The sequence below is a fragment of the Cotesia glomerata genome, linkage group LG3 (genome assembly GCF_020080835.1).
Source record: "Cotesia glomerata isolate CgM1 linkage group LG3, MPM_Cglom_v2.3, whole genome shotgun sequence".
NCBI lineage: Eukaryota > Metazoa > Arthropoda > Insecta > Hymenoptera > Braconidae > Cotesia > Cotesia glomerata.
Window position 1 is genome coordinate 2632351 of NC_058160.1, and position 15151 is coordinate 2647501.

At 31.1% G+C, this 15151-nt stretch overlaps 1 protein-coding gene across 21 annotated transcripts in view; it reads right to left on the reverse strand.

The window, feature by feature from the left end:
- LOC123262111 (forkhead box protein P1-like) overlaps positions 1-15151 on the reverse strand; it is a 237823-nt gene that overhangs the window by 18574 nt on the left and 204098 nt on the right. For 19 of the 21 annotated variants that reach the window (XM_044724159.1, XM_044724162.1, XM_044724155.1 and 16 more), the window contains 3 exons: positions 3940-4563; positions 3004-3066; positions 42-396 (listed from right to left, as the gene is read on the reverse strand). In XM_044724159.1, coding sequence (XP_044580094.1) covers positions 42-396; positions 3004-3066; positions 3940-4563 — 1042 coding nt within the window. The remainder of the gene's footprint in view (positions 1-41; positions 397-3003; positions 3067-3939; positions 4564-15151) is intronic. The other 2 variants (XM_044724165.1, XM_044724174.1) reach the window with 1 other exon arrangement.

The following is a 15151-nucleotide window of genomic DNA, read 5'->3' on the forward strand; positions in this document are numbered from 1 at the left end:
ATAAAATAGATCTTGATAGAGTAGATATATAATATAAATACCATTTAGACTAGCTCCTGATTTGGGAACAAGGGAATTTTGATGAGCCTCATTGCTTTCGTTGGGCTCCGATTTCCAAGCAGGCACATTATCATTGGATAAATTGCCAGAGGAATGATTATGACTCTGTAGACTCAGTCCCTGCTGGAACAGATATTGTCTCTGGGTCATCTGCAGCTGCTGGATAATTTGGTGCTGCTGGACCCCGAGCTGCTGTAATGGCACTGAATTCTTCTTCTTGTCTGCGGTCTGCAGGAGATGCGTCTGCTGGATCAGATTAAGCTGCAATTGTTCCTGCAATTGCTGCATGTTCTGCTCCAGCTGCTTTCTCCCCAACTCCGCGAGTTGATGCTGGTGCTGTTTTAAAGAGAGAATATTATGAATAAAAAGAAAAATTATTACTTATATTATTATTTGTATTCATAAATGAATAATGGACAATAAAAAAGGTCTTGAGTCAGAGTAACTCAAGAGGGTAAGAAATAAATTCGTCACTTGGATGATGATGTGCCATCAGACTAGAGCAAGATAGAGATAGAGATAGACGGCAGGGGGTGGGGGTGGGAGAGTAAAGAAGTGAAGGCAGAAGAAAAGCAGATGCAAAGAATAACGCCTGTGTCTTGTGCCGACGGTGATGAATAAATCAAGAGGGCGGCCAGCGAGAAGTAAACGCTCGGATAAGGGCGGACCAATGTGTATATACTTATATACAACTACTGCAGTATAATGGGGGACAGAAAAAGGGGGTTAGCATTTTATGGGATACCTCGAAGACAAACAACGAGACACAACGGCTGACGGCGTCGCTTAATTGCCCAGCCTATTTCCCCTGCTTCTTCATTTTACTTCTTTTCTTCCACTATACTGTACTTAATATATTTTTTCATTTCTACGTCTACGTCTATGTTTTTTAATCTCTCATTTTTCCATCTTTTTTGTTTTTACCCTACATTCTATGCTTGTCACGTCATTAATTTAAATTTCATTATGCTTCGATAATTATTGTTTTATTTACGGACATGTTTATGTTCTAAGAATTTTTTATCTTCTAAATTAAAATACATGATAGTCTTGAAGTTAGTCAAAGGTCGAAATTCGCAAAAAACGGGCCACAATTCATTATTGGTTAAAATTTAGGCGCGCTATTCAAATTTCTAGTATTTTTAAAAGTTGTTTAGACATTTTATTTTTTCTGCATTGAAAAATATTTCATTTAAGGAGGTACTGTGCAAAATCACTTTTCTTACAATATTCTTCAATTTTTGAATACGCGTACATCTAAAGTGTCCTCTATACGAATAAATTTTTTTTAACAGTTCTTGCAGTACTAATTTTTGAAATTAGCAATTAAAAATCGTCCATCTAACATGTCGACGTTCTAATTAGCAAATTGTCTAACTCAATTTTAGAGAATCTTCCATTTGTATGAAAAAACAATTAGTTCCAAATTTATTATCACTTTAAAAAACCTTTTAATATCATTAATATCTAATAGAGGTATAATATTTTGGTTTGGATCATACAAATAATTTATAATTCAACTATTTCTATATCAAAATGTTGAAAAATCACCCGCTAAAAAATGAGGAGTTAAGCCAATTGCTAATTGAACCGTCGATGTATTCCCTATTCTGACCCTAGTTAGAGTGAACATTTTATTGAATAACAACTATACTTTTCTTAGAATTTTCTTGAAAAACTGAGAATATTTAATTGAAGTTATAACAAGTATTTTTTTTATCAAAAATAACATAAACGAGCGGTATTCATTTTTTTATAACAAATGTTTCAAGTTAGCGACTTTCGATATTTTACGTGAGTGGATGTAAGTGAGCGATAGTCTGTAAAGAGAGACAGCACTAGTGCGTGAGAAAGAAACCAATACCCATAACCTATTGGTGTCTTTATTTGCCGCAGTACCTCCTTAAAATTTCACACTGAAAAAAATAATATCCAAAATTATAGTAGTCAAAAATATTTATCTGTCGGGAGGTGTTACAAACTTAATAATAAATTAAAATTTTTAATAATTATTTGATTGTGATAATTAATTAAATAAAATTTTATTACAACGATAACAATAGCCAATAATTGAATGAAAGGAAAAAATAAATAAAATAGGTAGGATGTTTCATAAAGAGATAATAGTTTATATGTAATTTAGAAGCAGACAATAGAATGTAATAAGCTCAATGGCTGGCTATCTAAATACTCGAGCTAGTTGTGGCGACTGGGCAGACCGCTGAATAAATATTGGACGGTCAAGTGAAAATATATGCAGACCACCCTCTCTTTCTCTACTTCTCGTCGGATTATTCCGTAGGATAGAATATATACTACAGCATACTATCGCAGATCGCAGTACACGACTGAAATTAACCGATCATTTTATCAATACAAATAGCTTTCAACAATTATCTTTGTTCCGCCCGTTTACGTTTCTCCGATCCGACATTTATATTTTTATCATCATTGTTTATTGTGTTTGTTATTTTTTGTTTAATAATTAGGAAAATTCCTTTAAGTTTCGTTAAAAAAAGTTTAGTCACAAGCACCCGAGCGACGAGCGACGAAGTTTCCAAGTAAGCAAAGAGTATTGTTATGATAACGATACAGAAGGGAAACCGAGTGTTTACGCAGACTGAGTGTTCCCTTCTTAAAAACTAAGCGAACTCGGCTAGTCGATAATAAACAAACACCCTTTTAATTCATATTTTATTAATTAATAATTATTAATCGGCTCTCAGCTTTTTTCGACGTTAATATTTTATCTGGAGGATGAATGTACTTTTTTAATAAAGCGCGCGATTAATCTACCTTCGTATTCATTAAATACTTTTTCAATTGTAAAGAAGAGGGTCAAATATTTAATTTATTATTATTTTTTCTCTTATTTAACTTCAAGTACCGTTAATTTGCAAACTTTTTTCCGGGTCAGCAAAAAGTCAGATTTTTTTTACTTACGTTTTTTATGGATGAAAAATAACCAAATCTTTCTTGATTAGCGACATGTTCGGAAGACGATTCCTATAAAATTATTTTTTAAATTGAATATTTTTAACGATAACATGAATTATCAGATTTTTTTTTCTTATTTTTCCATTCTTTTTTATTTTTTATTTTACGAATTTGAACTATTCAGTGATGGAAAAAATACTATAAAACTTTATGGAGTTAAAGTTTGAAGGAATATTAGTAGCTTTGGATATAATACCAGAAATTTTTGATATATTTATAGGAATAACGAGGAATTGACTTGAATTGTTAATGTAACATAACCCAAGAAGAGTGTTATCAAAGCTTTTCCTTACATATCATATGTATTATTCTTTATAACAACTGCTTTTTAGGCTTCAAATTTTTGTACACTGGTAAAAAAATTAACTTGATTTAAGAGAAAAATTCTTGAGCTAATAACATATTTTTTAAGAATTTTTCTGCTTTATAAAAGATCATCAAATTCCACAAAATAATGTTTTTGGTTCAAAATTTTTTATCTTGAATCAAGTAAATTTTTTTTAATTAGTGTAAATTCTTAAATAGAAAAAAATTGTCAGCCTAGAAAAATTAATGAGGAAGATTAAAAGTCTTGACCGAAGTAAAACTTTTTTAAGCGAAGATTTTCTTCGCCCAAAAAAATTTGATTAGTCTCAAAATTAATTATTTTGTGACTATATTATTTCAATTATTATTCAAAATTATTTTCTGTAGAAGAAATTTTTTTTTTAATTCAAAAATTGAACAAAATAATTTTAATCAATATCATCAATAAATTATTGTCGATTTAAAAAAATGAATTTTGAAAAGCAGTTGTGATAAAAAATATTAATAGTGGCGCATCAGTCATCTAGTGACTAAAACTTAAGTGAGAAATCTAAAAAACCAAAAAAAAATTAAAACCTGATGATGCTGCTGTTGCTGTTGTTGTAAATAAAGAGTATGCTGCTGCACAAAAGACTGGAGCTGGGTGGGCGTTAGAATGTGTTGCTGAAGTAGTTGCTGCATTTGATGATGTAGGCCACTGGCCGGACTGAGCATCATCTGAGTAGAATTATGTGTTGGTGGACCACCAGGTGGACCACCACCAGGCAGTTGTCCCTGATGGGGATTGGGAGACGAAGCACGGTGCAACGCCTGAGGGCTTTGGCGCGGACTCGTCTGCTGTGAGCTTGGTGTCGTACCGGAGCAAGCCTGCTGTGAAGATTGCGATGATAGTGTCGGTTGCTTTTGCTGGGTCATGGGTGATGCTGTTGTCACTGAATTTTGCCCAGTTGTTGGACTGAGCTTGCCATTGCTACGATACTCGATCGTTGGGTCCTGGTGGTAGTGGTGGTTCTGGTCACCTATTGATCCCGCTGGGGTAGCTGTTTCCGTCGTCAATGTCGTTGCTAACGTGGTTCTGTCCAACCCGGTCAATCCCAGTCTCTCAAGTCTCTCTTTTGTGCTTTTTTGGAGCAAACTGTCTCGCTCCCAATTCAAGTCTCTTGACTGGTGTTGCTTCAAGACTGCGTACAGTGTTGTTGCCTGTAATCATTTTTAGATGGATTTATTTTAAATTCTTTTCATTGGAAAATTATTTGTAAAATTTAAAAACTTTAAAGTGAATTTGAAAGTGTTTATAAAAGTTTGCAATCAAAATTTTGGACTTAATATTGAAGATACGAAAAAATTTGATGTTATACGGGTGATTCTCTGTAAGGACATCTTAAATCTGTATAAAATTGTCCGACCAAATTATTTTTGATTTTATTAGAAAAAAATTAACAAGGGCTACAAAACTATCAGATTAATCATAGTAAAAAAATTGCCGATTTAATTTTTGCTTTTTCGATATTTGTGTATCTTTTGCCATATACCATGACAGGGGACTGTTAGCCAGGGGACTGTTTTTTTTTTATCAAATTGAGAAAAATCAAGCAAACTATTTCAATGCATTCAACTTTTCAAGTTCTCAATGAATGTTTACATTAATTAGAATAATATTAAGACTTATGGATCCAATTTTATAAATAAATTATAAATAAAAATAGTTGCCAGGGGACTGAGTTTTGAAGTGGCCCAGACACATATTTCCAGCACAAACGGTGCTTTGACACTAAATAAAATGACGATAAAGTGCTACCAGCCCTATGGTTATTAACTCAAGGCTAGTTAGGTCCTTATAAACCTTACAAAAGGTAAAATAACACACTGGATTTTTTTTTTTGGCTTTGAACTTCTGGCAGGGAACTGTTCTTAAAATGCCTGGGACAAATGAATTTAATGAAACAAATTAATTTTCGGTACTTTTTATTGAAGAAGATTGTTAGTTAACTAACTAAGTTTATAAACATTATGGACAAAATAATATATTATGGACGAATAACTTAAAATTTTATCTTAAAGTTTCAATTTTGCGAATGGGACAGCCTAGGGGACTATTATTTCGGTGGTTTACGAATTTATAGCAAAAAAACCAAAATTTATTTCATTTTAGTTTTCAATGCTCCAAATAGAAATGTTTTTTTACTTTCGTAACAAATTTTTGTTTGTAACAAAATAACAATTTTTCCAATAAAAAAATGCCTGGGATAGCAAAAAACATCCTTACAGAGAATCACCCATATAAAAATGGTCCTTATCAATTTAATCGTATCTCTTAATATTTAGAAGAAATTCTGAATTTAAGTTTAAGAAAAAATTTTTGTTAGAAATATAATGATGAAAAAACAGTTTTTCATGTTATATCCTATAGATAAAATTTTTATCCAGTAAAAGTTTGAACCATCTATACAATATATGCTTAAATATTTAAAGAAATTAAATTCTTGTACCTATTTTTGAAAAGTTCCGAAGCTTAAAAATGACTTCTTTAGCTAGAAATATTAACCTAAAGTTACAGAACTCGCTTAACTGCGAATTTAGAGTAAAAATTAATTTTTCATTTCACTAAAAAGGGAAATACATTCAAGCTCTTATTAAAAGGCCAATTCTCAAATTTAGACTCGGAAGCTGGAGGAAATACCGAAGGTATAAATGTTAATATTTTTAGCTCGTCAGAAGTGTTAAAATTAAAATAAAAATGAAATGAAAGAGGAATCCAACTTGATTTCTAAGTAATTATAATTATTAATAAAGATGATGAAGATAATAACTTATCCGTAAAGATTCAAAAGTAAATATACTCGAAAAGTAAAGTAATGTTGAAATAGACCGTAGTTATATCCACATCCTTCCTGTTTGAAATTTCTTTTTTCTTACTATACTGGTAATGTATGTGTACACACGGAGAGCAACATCCGTTTCATTTAAAGTTTTGTCGACAGAAAGTATTTCAATACCCTTGGTGATGAGATATAGAGGTAACAGAAAAGTAAAGTAGGTATACGTACACAAAAACGTACTTGCCGCGTAAAACGTACTCTTCGTATATATTGTCTGACAAAACTTAATAAAACAAACCTCGGTGTGCAAACAACATCACTGCCTAGGTAAAACTAAGTATAAGTAAAGCAACCCAACTTGAGTGAAACGAGTTTAACGCCTGAGTCAGACAACCGAGTTTTACTCCCGAACTTTACAGTTCCTTGTCATTTTATCTGGATAAATATATCTGATTGTGATTACATTATTCTATTCCTAATCTTTATGGTCTTTGGAAATTATTGTGCTTCAATTTAATTAATTTTCAAGTTCCGGAGTATCTACATTCAAACTCTGAATATTTTGAAATTTAGAATCTGTAATAGGGCTATTTTATGCTGAATTAATTACATTTAAACTTGACTCTTTTTGATTTCGCTAAAAATTTATTTACATTTTTTTACTCAATAAAGAAACATTTTTCAAATTTTTATATTTAGCTCAAAAAAGTCACGAATTTTCCAAAAAATATATATATTTTTTTTTTCAAATAAATATAACTTGTTCAAAAATTAAATTATCGGCACATTTTTACCATCGAAATTTTTTGTTTTTAAATATACTTTCCCAAAAAAATTAGCAAAAAATTTTCAGATGTCAACATCTATATAATTTTTCAGTCAAATAAAAAATGTCTGGGTTAAAAAATGGTCAATTTAGTATGTAATACCCTGATAGAAATTTTTTCATTGAACTTACCTTCAATAATTTCAAAATTTCAACATAAGAAACTCCAAAAATTGATCAATTAAAAAAAAATATTCTCATTTATAAACAACGCCCTTTTTGCGACTTATCTGTTGGCTCAAAAATCTAATAATATTTACTATACTTATCTTACTGTGAATTAAAAATAATTATTTGTATATTTTGCCATGATTAGCATAAAAACAAAAAAAGAAACAAACAATCGCGAATAAATAAATACCAAAAAATAAATGAAGGTATACAAAAAAGGTGTGTATGTTCTCGTACTCTGTAGACAAAATTTGAAACGTGAACGCTCATTCTCCCGAGTCCTATGCTAATCTTATTTGTGTACGATTACGTATGTTTATAACATGCAAAGAAATTCATTCGTAGTCTGTTATCAGTGTTTAGTCAGGAGAATCACAGTTTCTCTTGAAACTTATAACTCAAAGTAACCCCCTTCCTCGCTTCCTTAATTAACTAAATTAATGCGGGAAAAATATCCGTCTCTGCGTGCACTAAAAATTTAATTACATTTAAATCTCATAACTCTAAAACAAAAATAAAAAAAATGCAAATAGCAAGGAGAGTTACTTAAAAAAAAAAAAGGCTTTCTTAAAACTTAAAACCAAAAGACGCCTCGAGAGCCATCGAGTTTCTTAGATCGAGACTGTTAAGTCTTTTTGGCTTTATCGTCCTTGACTTTGGTAGATATTTTTCAAGAAAAGGTTAAATATGAGTCTCGCGAAGCTGTTGTTAGCTGTTCAGATTTCTCAGCGGTCCTTCTTAAACTGAGAATAAGAATAAGAAAAAAAGTAAAAATTTTATTCGGTTTTCTCTTGCGCACCCTTTGTACTTCTTCACCACTCGTTTTGTAGCATCGGTTATTTGAATCCGGAGTCACTCTCCATCGACTGCCAGCCCCTATACACGCCAACAGAGCTTCATATCTTTTATATATTAGAATTCTCACCCCCGGTCTTGACTTCGGCAACTAAGAGGACGGTAAGGCACTACTTTCACCCTGTTTACTATTTGGATTTATTTTCAACCTATCTTACCTAAAACCTCAGGCTATGAGCTATAAGTTACACTCGTCTTTTTCTCTTTTCCACCCCCTTCATCATTTCTTCCTAACCACGCGGCTTTATTATTTTTATTTTTATCCTCTGTATATTTATGACATTTTTGCTTATACATGATTCACTTCTATTGTTATTTTTATCGAGTGAGATAACAACTGCTCTGGCTCCAGATTAATTTTTATATGCCTCAATAAATCCGCGAGTCAAGGTAATGTAAGGGTTTCACTCATGTGTGGGAGTCATATGTGGAATAATGGAAGGGAGATAAAAAAATAGGAATTATTTTATTGTGTTTTGTGTTATATAGATTTGAGAGAACGGAAATAGAACTGGAAGGGAACTGTTTGTTTTACTTCTGGTGGGCGGGTGGGTGTGAAAAGGCGAGAAACCGAGGATAAAAGAATATAAAAGGTGTCTCGAGACTCGTTTAGTATTCACACGGTTATGGTAGGCCAATCAGCATTTTCGTGTTCTAACGCAGCCAGCCGCGGCAAAACCTGAAGCTACAGCCGGAGACGACGTACCAACTGTTGACGTTTGTCATAATATTTTAATATTAAATCGCGTTACATTCAGTCATGCGCTCGCATAATCAGACGTTGTTACTTGTACATACCCGATATTATAAAGGGACTGAGATTGTATTCACGCAGAAGAACAAAGAACTAAATTTATTTTTATTAGTATTGAATTTTTTTTTAATTTTATTTTTTGATCTTAAATTTTTCTTTTACTCTCAAAAAACCCAAGAAGTCGCGGGTAGTGCACTGATAGAAGGATTTAGTAACAGATACTTAATGATTTAGTAATAAACCTTTCATTACTAAATATTTAGTAATAGGTACTAAATCTCGTTTATTAAAGCCCATTTAGTTCCACCAAATAAATATTTAGTAGTATTTAACAAATGATTTATTGGTACTCAATAAATCGTTTATTGGTATCAAAGAAATTAATTTTTTAGCTAATTTTAGCGTGTAACCTAACTTTTTAACTTAAAATAAATAAAAATAATTAGAATAAATAATTTTAAGTAAAAATATAAGGTATTATAAAGAAAAGAATCTCATTAAATTATATTTTTTTGTTTGAGACATTTATAAAATTTAAAATTAAACAAGTTTTTAACATATCAATAATAGACAAATTAAAAAATGTAAACTAAACTCCACTGAGAAAAGACATAAGTAGAAGACATTTATTGGGAGTATGTGTGTTTTTAAATGTTTAATAAATCTCCCAAAATCGAGCTGAATAAAATAATCTAAGTTAGTGAATAGGTTATGTATCACATAAACATTGGAATTAAAGCATAGCCATTTACCGACAATACTTGCCAAAGAAATATTTAGTACCTGTTACTAAATATTATTTGGTGACACTAAATATTTATTTCCATGTAATAAGGCTTTGTTCATATAAAGAAATCATTTATTAAACTGTAACAAATATTATTGATGTGTGCAAAATATTTGTTTCTCCCAAATAAATGAATAAAAATTTTGTTACTAAATCAGTTTAGTACTCCGTACTAAATCCTTTTATCAATGTGGATATTCTTACGCAGTAATTGTCGAGGTATAATCATCGTTCATAATTGCGAGAGTTCCGAGTTAACACTCAAGGGATTTTAAATAAATATAATAATAAACCCTCGTACCTTTAAAATTTTCAATTGTTTTATTATTAACTTGTGATTTGGTTAATTATTCGACATTAATATGATTGCGTACTTGTAAAACTTGAAGATAATTTTTGTAAGAGTTTATATGCACTGGTAATTTTTTTAAAAATCGACTTTTTTCATTTTTGTAATGTGAATATATTTAAGAACATATACAGAAAATTTAATATCGATCTGAGAAGTATTTTCTAAGTTATACTTATATTTGTAAAGCCAGTTTTTTAAAGTCAGTGAGCAAAAATGGTTGATAAGATCAGTTTCTAATTTTTACACTATATTTTTTAATAATTGATCCAAGAATTAATAATTCCGATAAATATTTTATACTATTGTAAGCAATTTATAGTTAAAATTAACATGAAAAATCCCTTCAGAAAAAATTATTAAAAAAATTTCTTTTTTTAGCTTTCTAAGTCTGTGCAACCCCTGGCTAAAAAAATTTTTTTTTAACTAGAGTAATTAAATTTTTTCTGAACAAAGTGTACTTTGGTCGTTAAAAAATTTTTCTAATTTCAAAAATTCATTGGTAGTTCCACTAAATGTTTTTTACAATAAAATAAATTAAAAATAGTTTTATAAAAAAAGGATGGCTATCGAATGAGAAAAGTTTCTCCAGGACAGACTGTCGTTAATTGAACCATGTGTACATTATAAATGACTCGGTGATTGGTTCATCAGTCTGAACGGAAAAAAGTTTAAACTGTCATCAAACTGTTCCAGCGTTTTTCTCTTTGCTCAACACTTTACCGCTGTTTTATTATTTCATACGAGCTACGACCTCCGACCTCGAGAGACGAGTCTCATCAGTCAGGATAATTTATACTGCCGATAAAATAATTTAAAACATTTTTAATTTATGCTTTTACTATTAAAATTTTCACCGATGTTTATTTAAGTATTAATGCACAGATGAGATCGCTGAGGCCTTATATTCGTAAGTGAAATACATTTAAACAGAGGGTGAAATATCCATAGGATAAAAAAAAGAGTAATTTAACTATTCTGCGGGTTTGCTTACACTCCTCTTCATTTCAATTTGCAATGGTGATCTCTCTAACAAAAAAAAAAAAAAAAAGAAATAAAATTCTCGATCATAAAAAAATTTAAAAGCTTTTACGCGAAAAAAAACGATTCCAAAAAGCGAAACAAAAAATATTTTATCGTCTATTATAAAACAAAAAATTATATCTTTGTTCGGATGTCGGTAGTTCGTTAATGAAAATCAAACAATGTAAAAAAAAAAAAAAAAATAAAAAATAGCGTTCACTTAGTGGTTTAAATCGAGGCTTTATCTTTCTTGGAAAGCACTTTTCTCACTCACTGTTCTCGGGCTTGTTCTTGTTAATCTCTCGGCATTTTCCACTCCTTCCAAAATAATTATTGCGGTTCGGCCTTTCGGGACTCTATCCAGGAGGCCTTAGTCAGCCTTTGCTATCCAACATTAGCCCATCGAATAAACCAAATAAAACCACTCGAATAAACCAGCCGAAACCGTTTTGTCGGCAATCTTTTTCTTACCCTTCGCTTTACTCCTCCATTTCTCTTTCCTTGACGTTCTTTAATATTTATTTTATTTTTATTTATTTTATTCTTTACTTTTTTTATTTTGTTATCGTCAATGCAATGTTTGATGTTTGTATTGGAACTGAGAAGAGTCCTTATATGTGTTTCTGTTGTTTCTCTCCGCGTTTGAGATTATGCCGACTCGTGGGAACCAGTTATTTATTTTTATCATTTTTATTTTTTGTTTATTCTCCTCTTTTTTTAGATACTTAACTTTATACTCTTTACATTAAATATTACCATAAGAGTATAGTTAACAAATTTTTGACAGTTTTTATTACTTAGGAGGTTTCAGACTGTCATTTATTTTAAATTATTATAAAATTAGAAAAATTTTATCAATAAAATTTTTTAGATTTAACATAAATGTTTTACTTAAAAATTTGTTTAACCCATATGAATTATCTTTTCTGCATAAAAAAAAATACTTGATTCAAGAATAAAAATTTAGCACCAAAAAACTAAAAATTTGTCATTTTAAATTGTGCAGAGAAATTATTTAACCAAATAATTGATCTTGGCTCGAGTAACTTTGAAAATTCAAGAATTTTTCTGCTTGATTCAAGATAATAAAGCTCTTTAAAATTGGTATTTTTGTTCAAGATTTTTCTCTTCTATATCATCAAAAATAATTCTTAAATACTTCTTAAAATAGGTTCAAGAAAAAAAAATTCTTCTGTTTCTAGATTAAGAATGTTTCTCTTGATTCAAGTAATTTTTTTCAGTCCAGCGATCAGAGTCACTAAAATAAATCACCTTAGTATACATTCCCATAGAACAGAGTAATTATAAAAAAAAATAAACATTAAAAAACTAGATCGAGTTAAAAAAAATTATATGATTTAAAACCCTCTTGTTTTACCCTCTGGTAAGCACCCTTTTGTCAGCGGATCTAAATCAAGACTCAAACCACTTTATTTTTTGCCACCCCTTCCACTCTATCTTTACAAATCGATCAATAAAAAATTTTTCCGTAACGTATCTTTACACATTTTGTACTTAGGTATAATTCACCGCCTTAATGTCGATGTTATCGATTTTACGTCAATAATAAAGTTACGAAAAATAAAAATAAACTACTAAGAATAATAAAAATAAAATATTAAAATAACAGACTGAGAGCGAGGCAAAATAACGAACAAAAACAACAAAAATAAATATATGGGACGACGTTTTGGGGGTGACAAAGGGGTATAAGGTAGTGATCTCGCATAATTCACATGCAGGGTGCTGTTTTGCTTGGGTCTAGCAATATTATTACCATATTTTTCACATAATGCGCCCGCGGTATATCTCTTATTTCACGTGACACTCCCCGCGCCTTCTCTGGTTTATTCTCTGTAGTAAGACACGGGCCCAGCAATGCATTTTAACGTCTTATCATTCATTGCGCGACCCTTACATCCCAACCTGACTTTTTCCAACATTAAAAAAAACAAAAAAAATAAAGCATACTTTTTTTCATAGCTCGATAGAATCCTCCACAAGTTATTTTTATGCTAAATATATTTATTTATTATTATCATTATTATTATTATTTATGGGTCAGTCCTACTTTTATTGTCCCTTGTTCAGCTCCCATAAATATTTTTACGGTATAAATAATTTATTTGCCCAGCAATTACTTCTCAAAGCTTCAACGTCAAAGCGGCAATTGAAAAAATAAAAAAAAAATATAGTTTAAAAATGATATTTCTAATTAACTGTATGTTTGCTCTTGAGGAGTGCTCTTGTGTGTAATACACCCGATGCAAATGAATTATGAGAAGTAGTCGCGACGTTACTACTTGTATTTCTCCATCCCTATTTTCTTAACCCCCGTTAGTGTACTATATATCTTATAATATATAGTACACTAACTATTATACGGTATTTTACCTGGACAAGGAGTGAAGGTTATGCGGGTTGTACTTATGCTGCTGCTGTATACTCAGACGCTCTATTTTGTGTTTTATATGACAGCCGGCGCACCCTGTAAACACTTCTCAGGTTTATTTTACTGCGACCTACTTTTCTTCAGAGAATAGAGGAGCCGAAAAGACACTAGAAATCCAAATTAGCTTCTTGTTTCTAAACAATCTTGTTCATTTTTTTAATTGCTTAATAATTGTAATTGTACTACTTTTTTTTTTTTTTTTCGAAAAAACAATTTTTTATTTTTCTTTCTGATAAAACTTGATCTAGCTTTATGAAATTAAAATTAAAATAAATACTTATTTAAACTTTTTATGTTTTTCCTAAAAAATTTTTACGTCAATTATGTCGTATGAAACGAAAATTGGCTTAGTAGATTTAAACTTAAAACGAATATATAATTGATAAGCTTTGGAATAAAACAGTCGACATTTTTTAAGAATATTCAAAAGTTTATTTTGATTTTAGAAGTTAATTCTCTAATAGTGAAAAGATTTAGCAACCATGCGGCATCTGTTGGCTCTTTTTAACACTAACTCCATCAAAAAAATCATATTTTGGCATTTTAAATGGTATCAAACCTGATGTAGCCAATTTTTATTTATAAATGTATCAGAATACATCAAAAATTATATCTGAAAATTTTTTCTATGGCAAGAAAAATAAAAATAAGATATAATATTATAATAATGCAATAAAATCACATCTGCTGACACTCCATGATGTTTGATGTTTGGACGAAACCTGATGAAAAATAGGAGATAATTTTCCGGGCGAAAATCCTTGACTTAATTGGATAATCAAGGAAGCTTGTTCGAAATAAAACCCCGATCTGGGATCTGGGATCTCGAGGTAAGGCAGCTCACCAAAAAATCCGCCTCAAGCAAGAATATTCAAGAGTTGCTGAAGAAATAAAGTAGGGTGAGTTTTAAGTAATACCATACAATTTTTAACCGCAATCTCATCCGGTATTCTGCCTGGTGGTACGCGCGTGCCTCTCCATTTTAGCCAACCAGACTCTCGGAAATAAAAAATAACCTACAGAAAATAAAATCCTTCTTTAACTCTTTCTTCATCTCTCTGATTTGCAGCAGCCCTCGCTAAGTTTTTATTATTCCAATTAATCATCGAGCACTACATTAAATTACGACAATTATCATTTTTCTCTTCCCCTTCTCCTTAAAAGGAGGTAGGAAAATAAAAAACAAGTTGAAATGCCTTAAAACACTGTTTTAAAATGAGAGTTAAGTAAAAAGATCAAGAGGGCGATGGAATGCAAAGTGAAGGAACAAGAAATAAAAGTAAAAATAAAAATAAAAAAAGGTGAGTGCTGACATGGTATCATCGTTGACGGACTCTCTTTTCCTGTGCGGCCACTATACTCCCATACTGGTACACCGTATGCCGTGCAAACAAACCAAAATGGACTGCGAATAAATATGCGTCTACGAGAGGCTACTCTGGCTCGCTAACGTTGTATGGCTGTGTGTATATGTGTATATATTTGTATATTTTTGTGTAGATGGTGTGGGTTTCTATGCTCTACTCTCAAATGCCCGTATGCTTGGTCATGATCCGAGCGACCGAACGTGGGTCGCTTTTCGCACACCACGGTAAGGGGTGACGTCGGGAGAGTAAATGAGAGTAAACGCAGCCAACATTTTTGAGAGAAAGAGAGATAGAGAAGATTTTTAGAGAATTCGAGTGGTATAGAGAGAGTGGAAGAGAAACCTGCGAGACGGGGGTGGAAAAATGAGAGGGTAAGAGGCAGGCA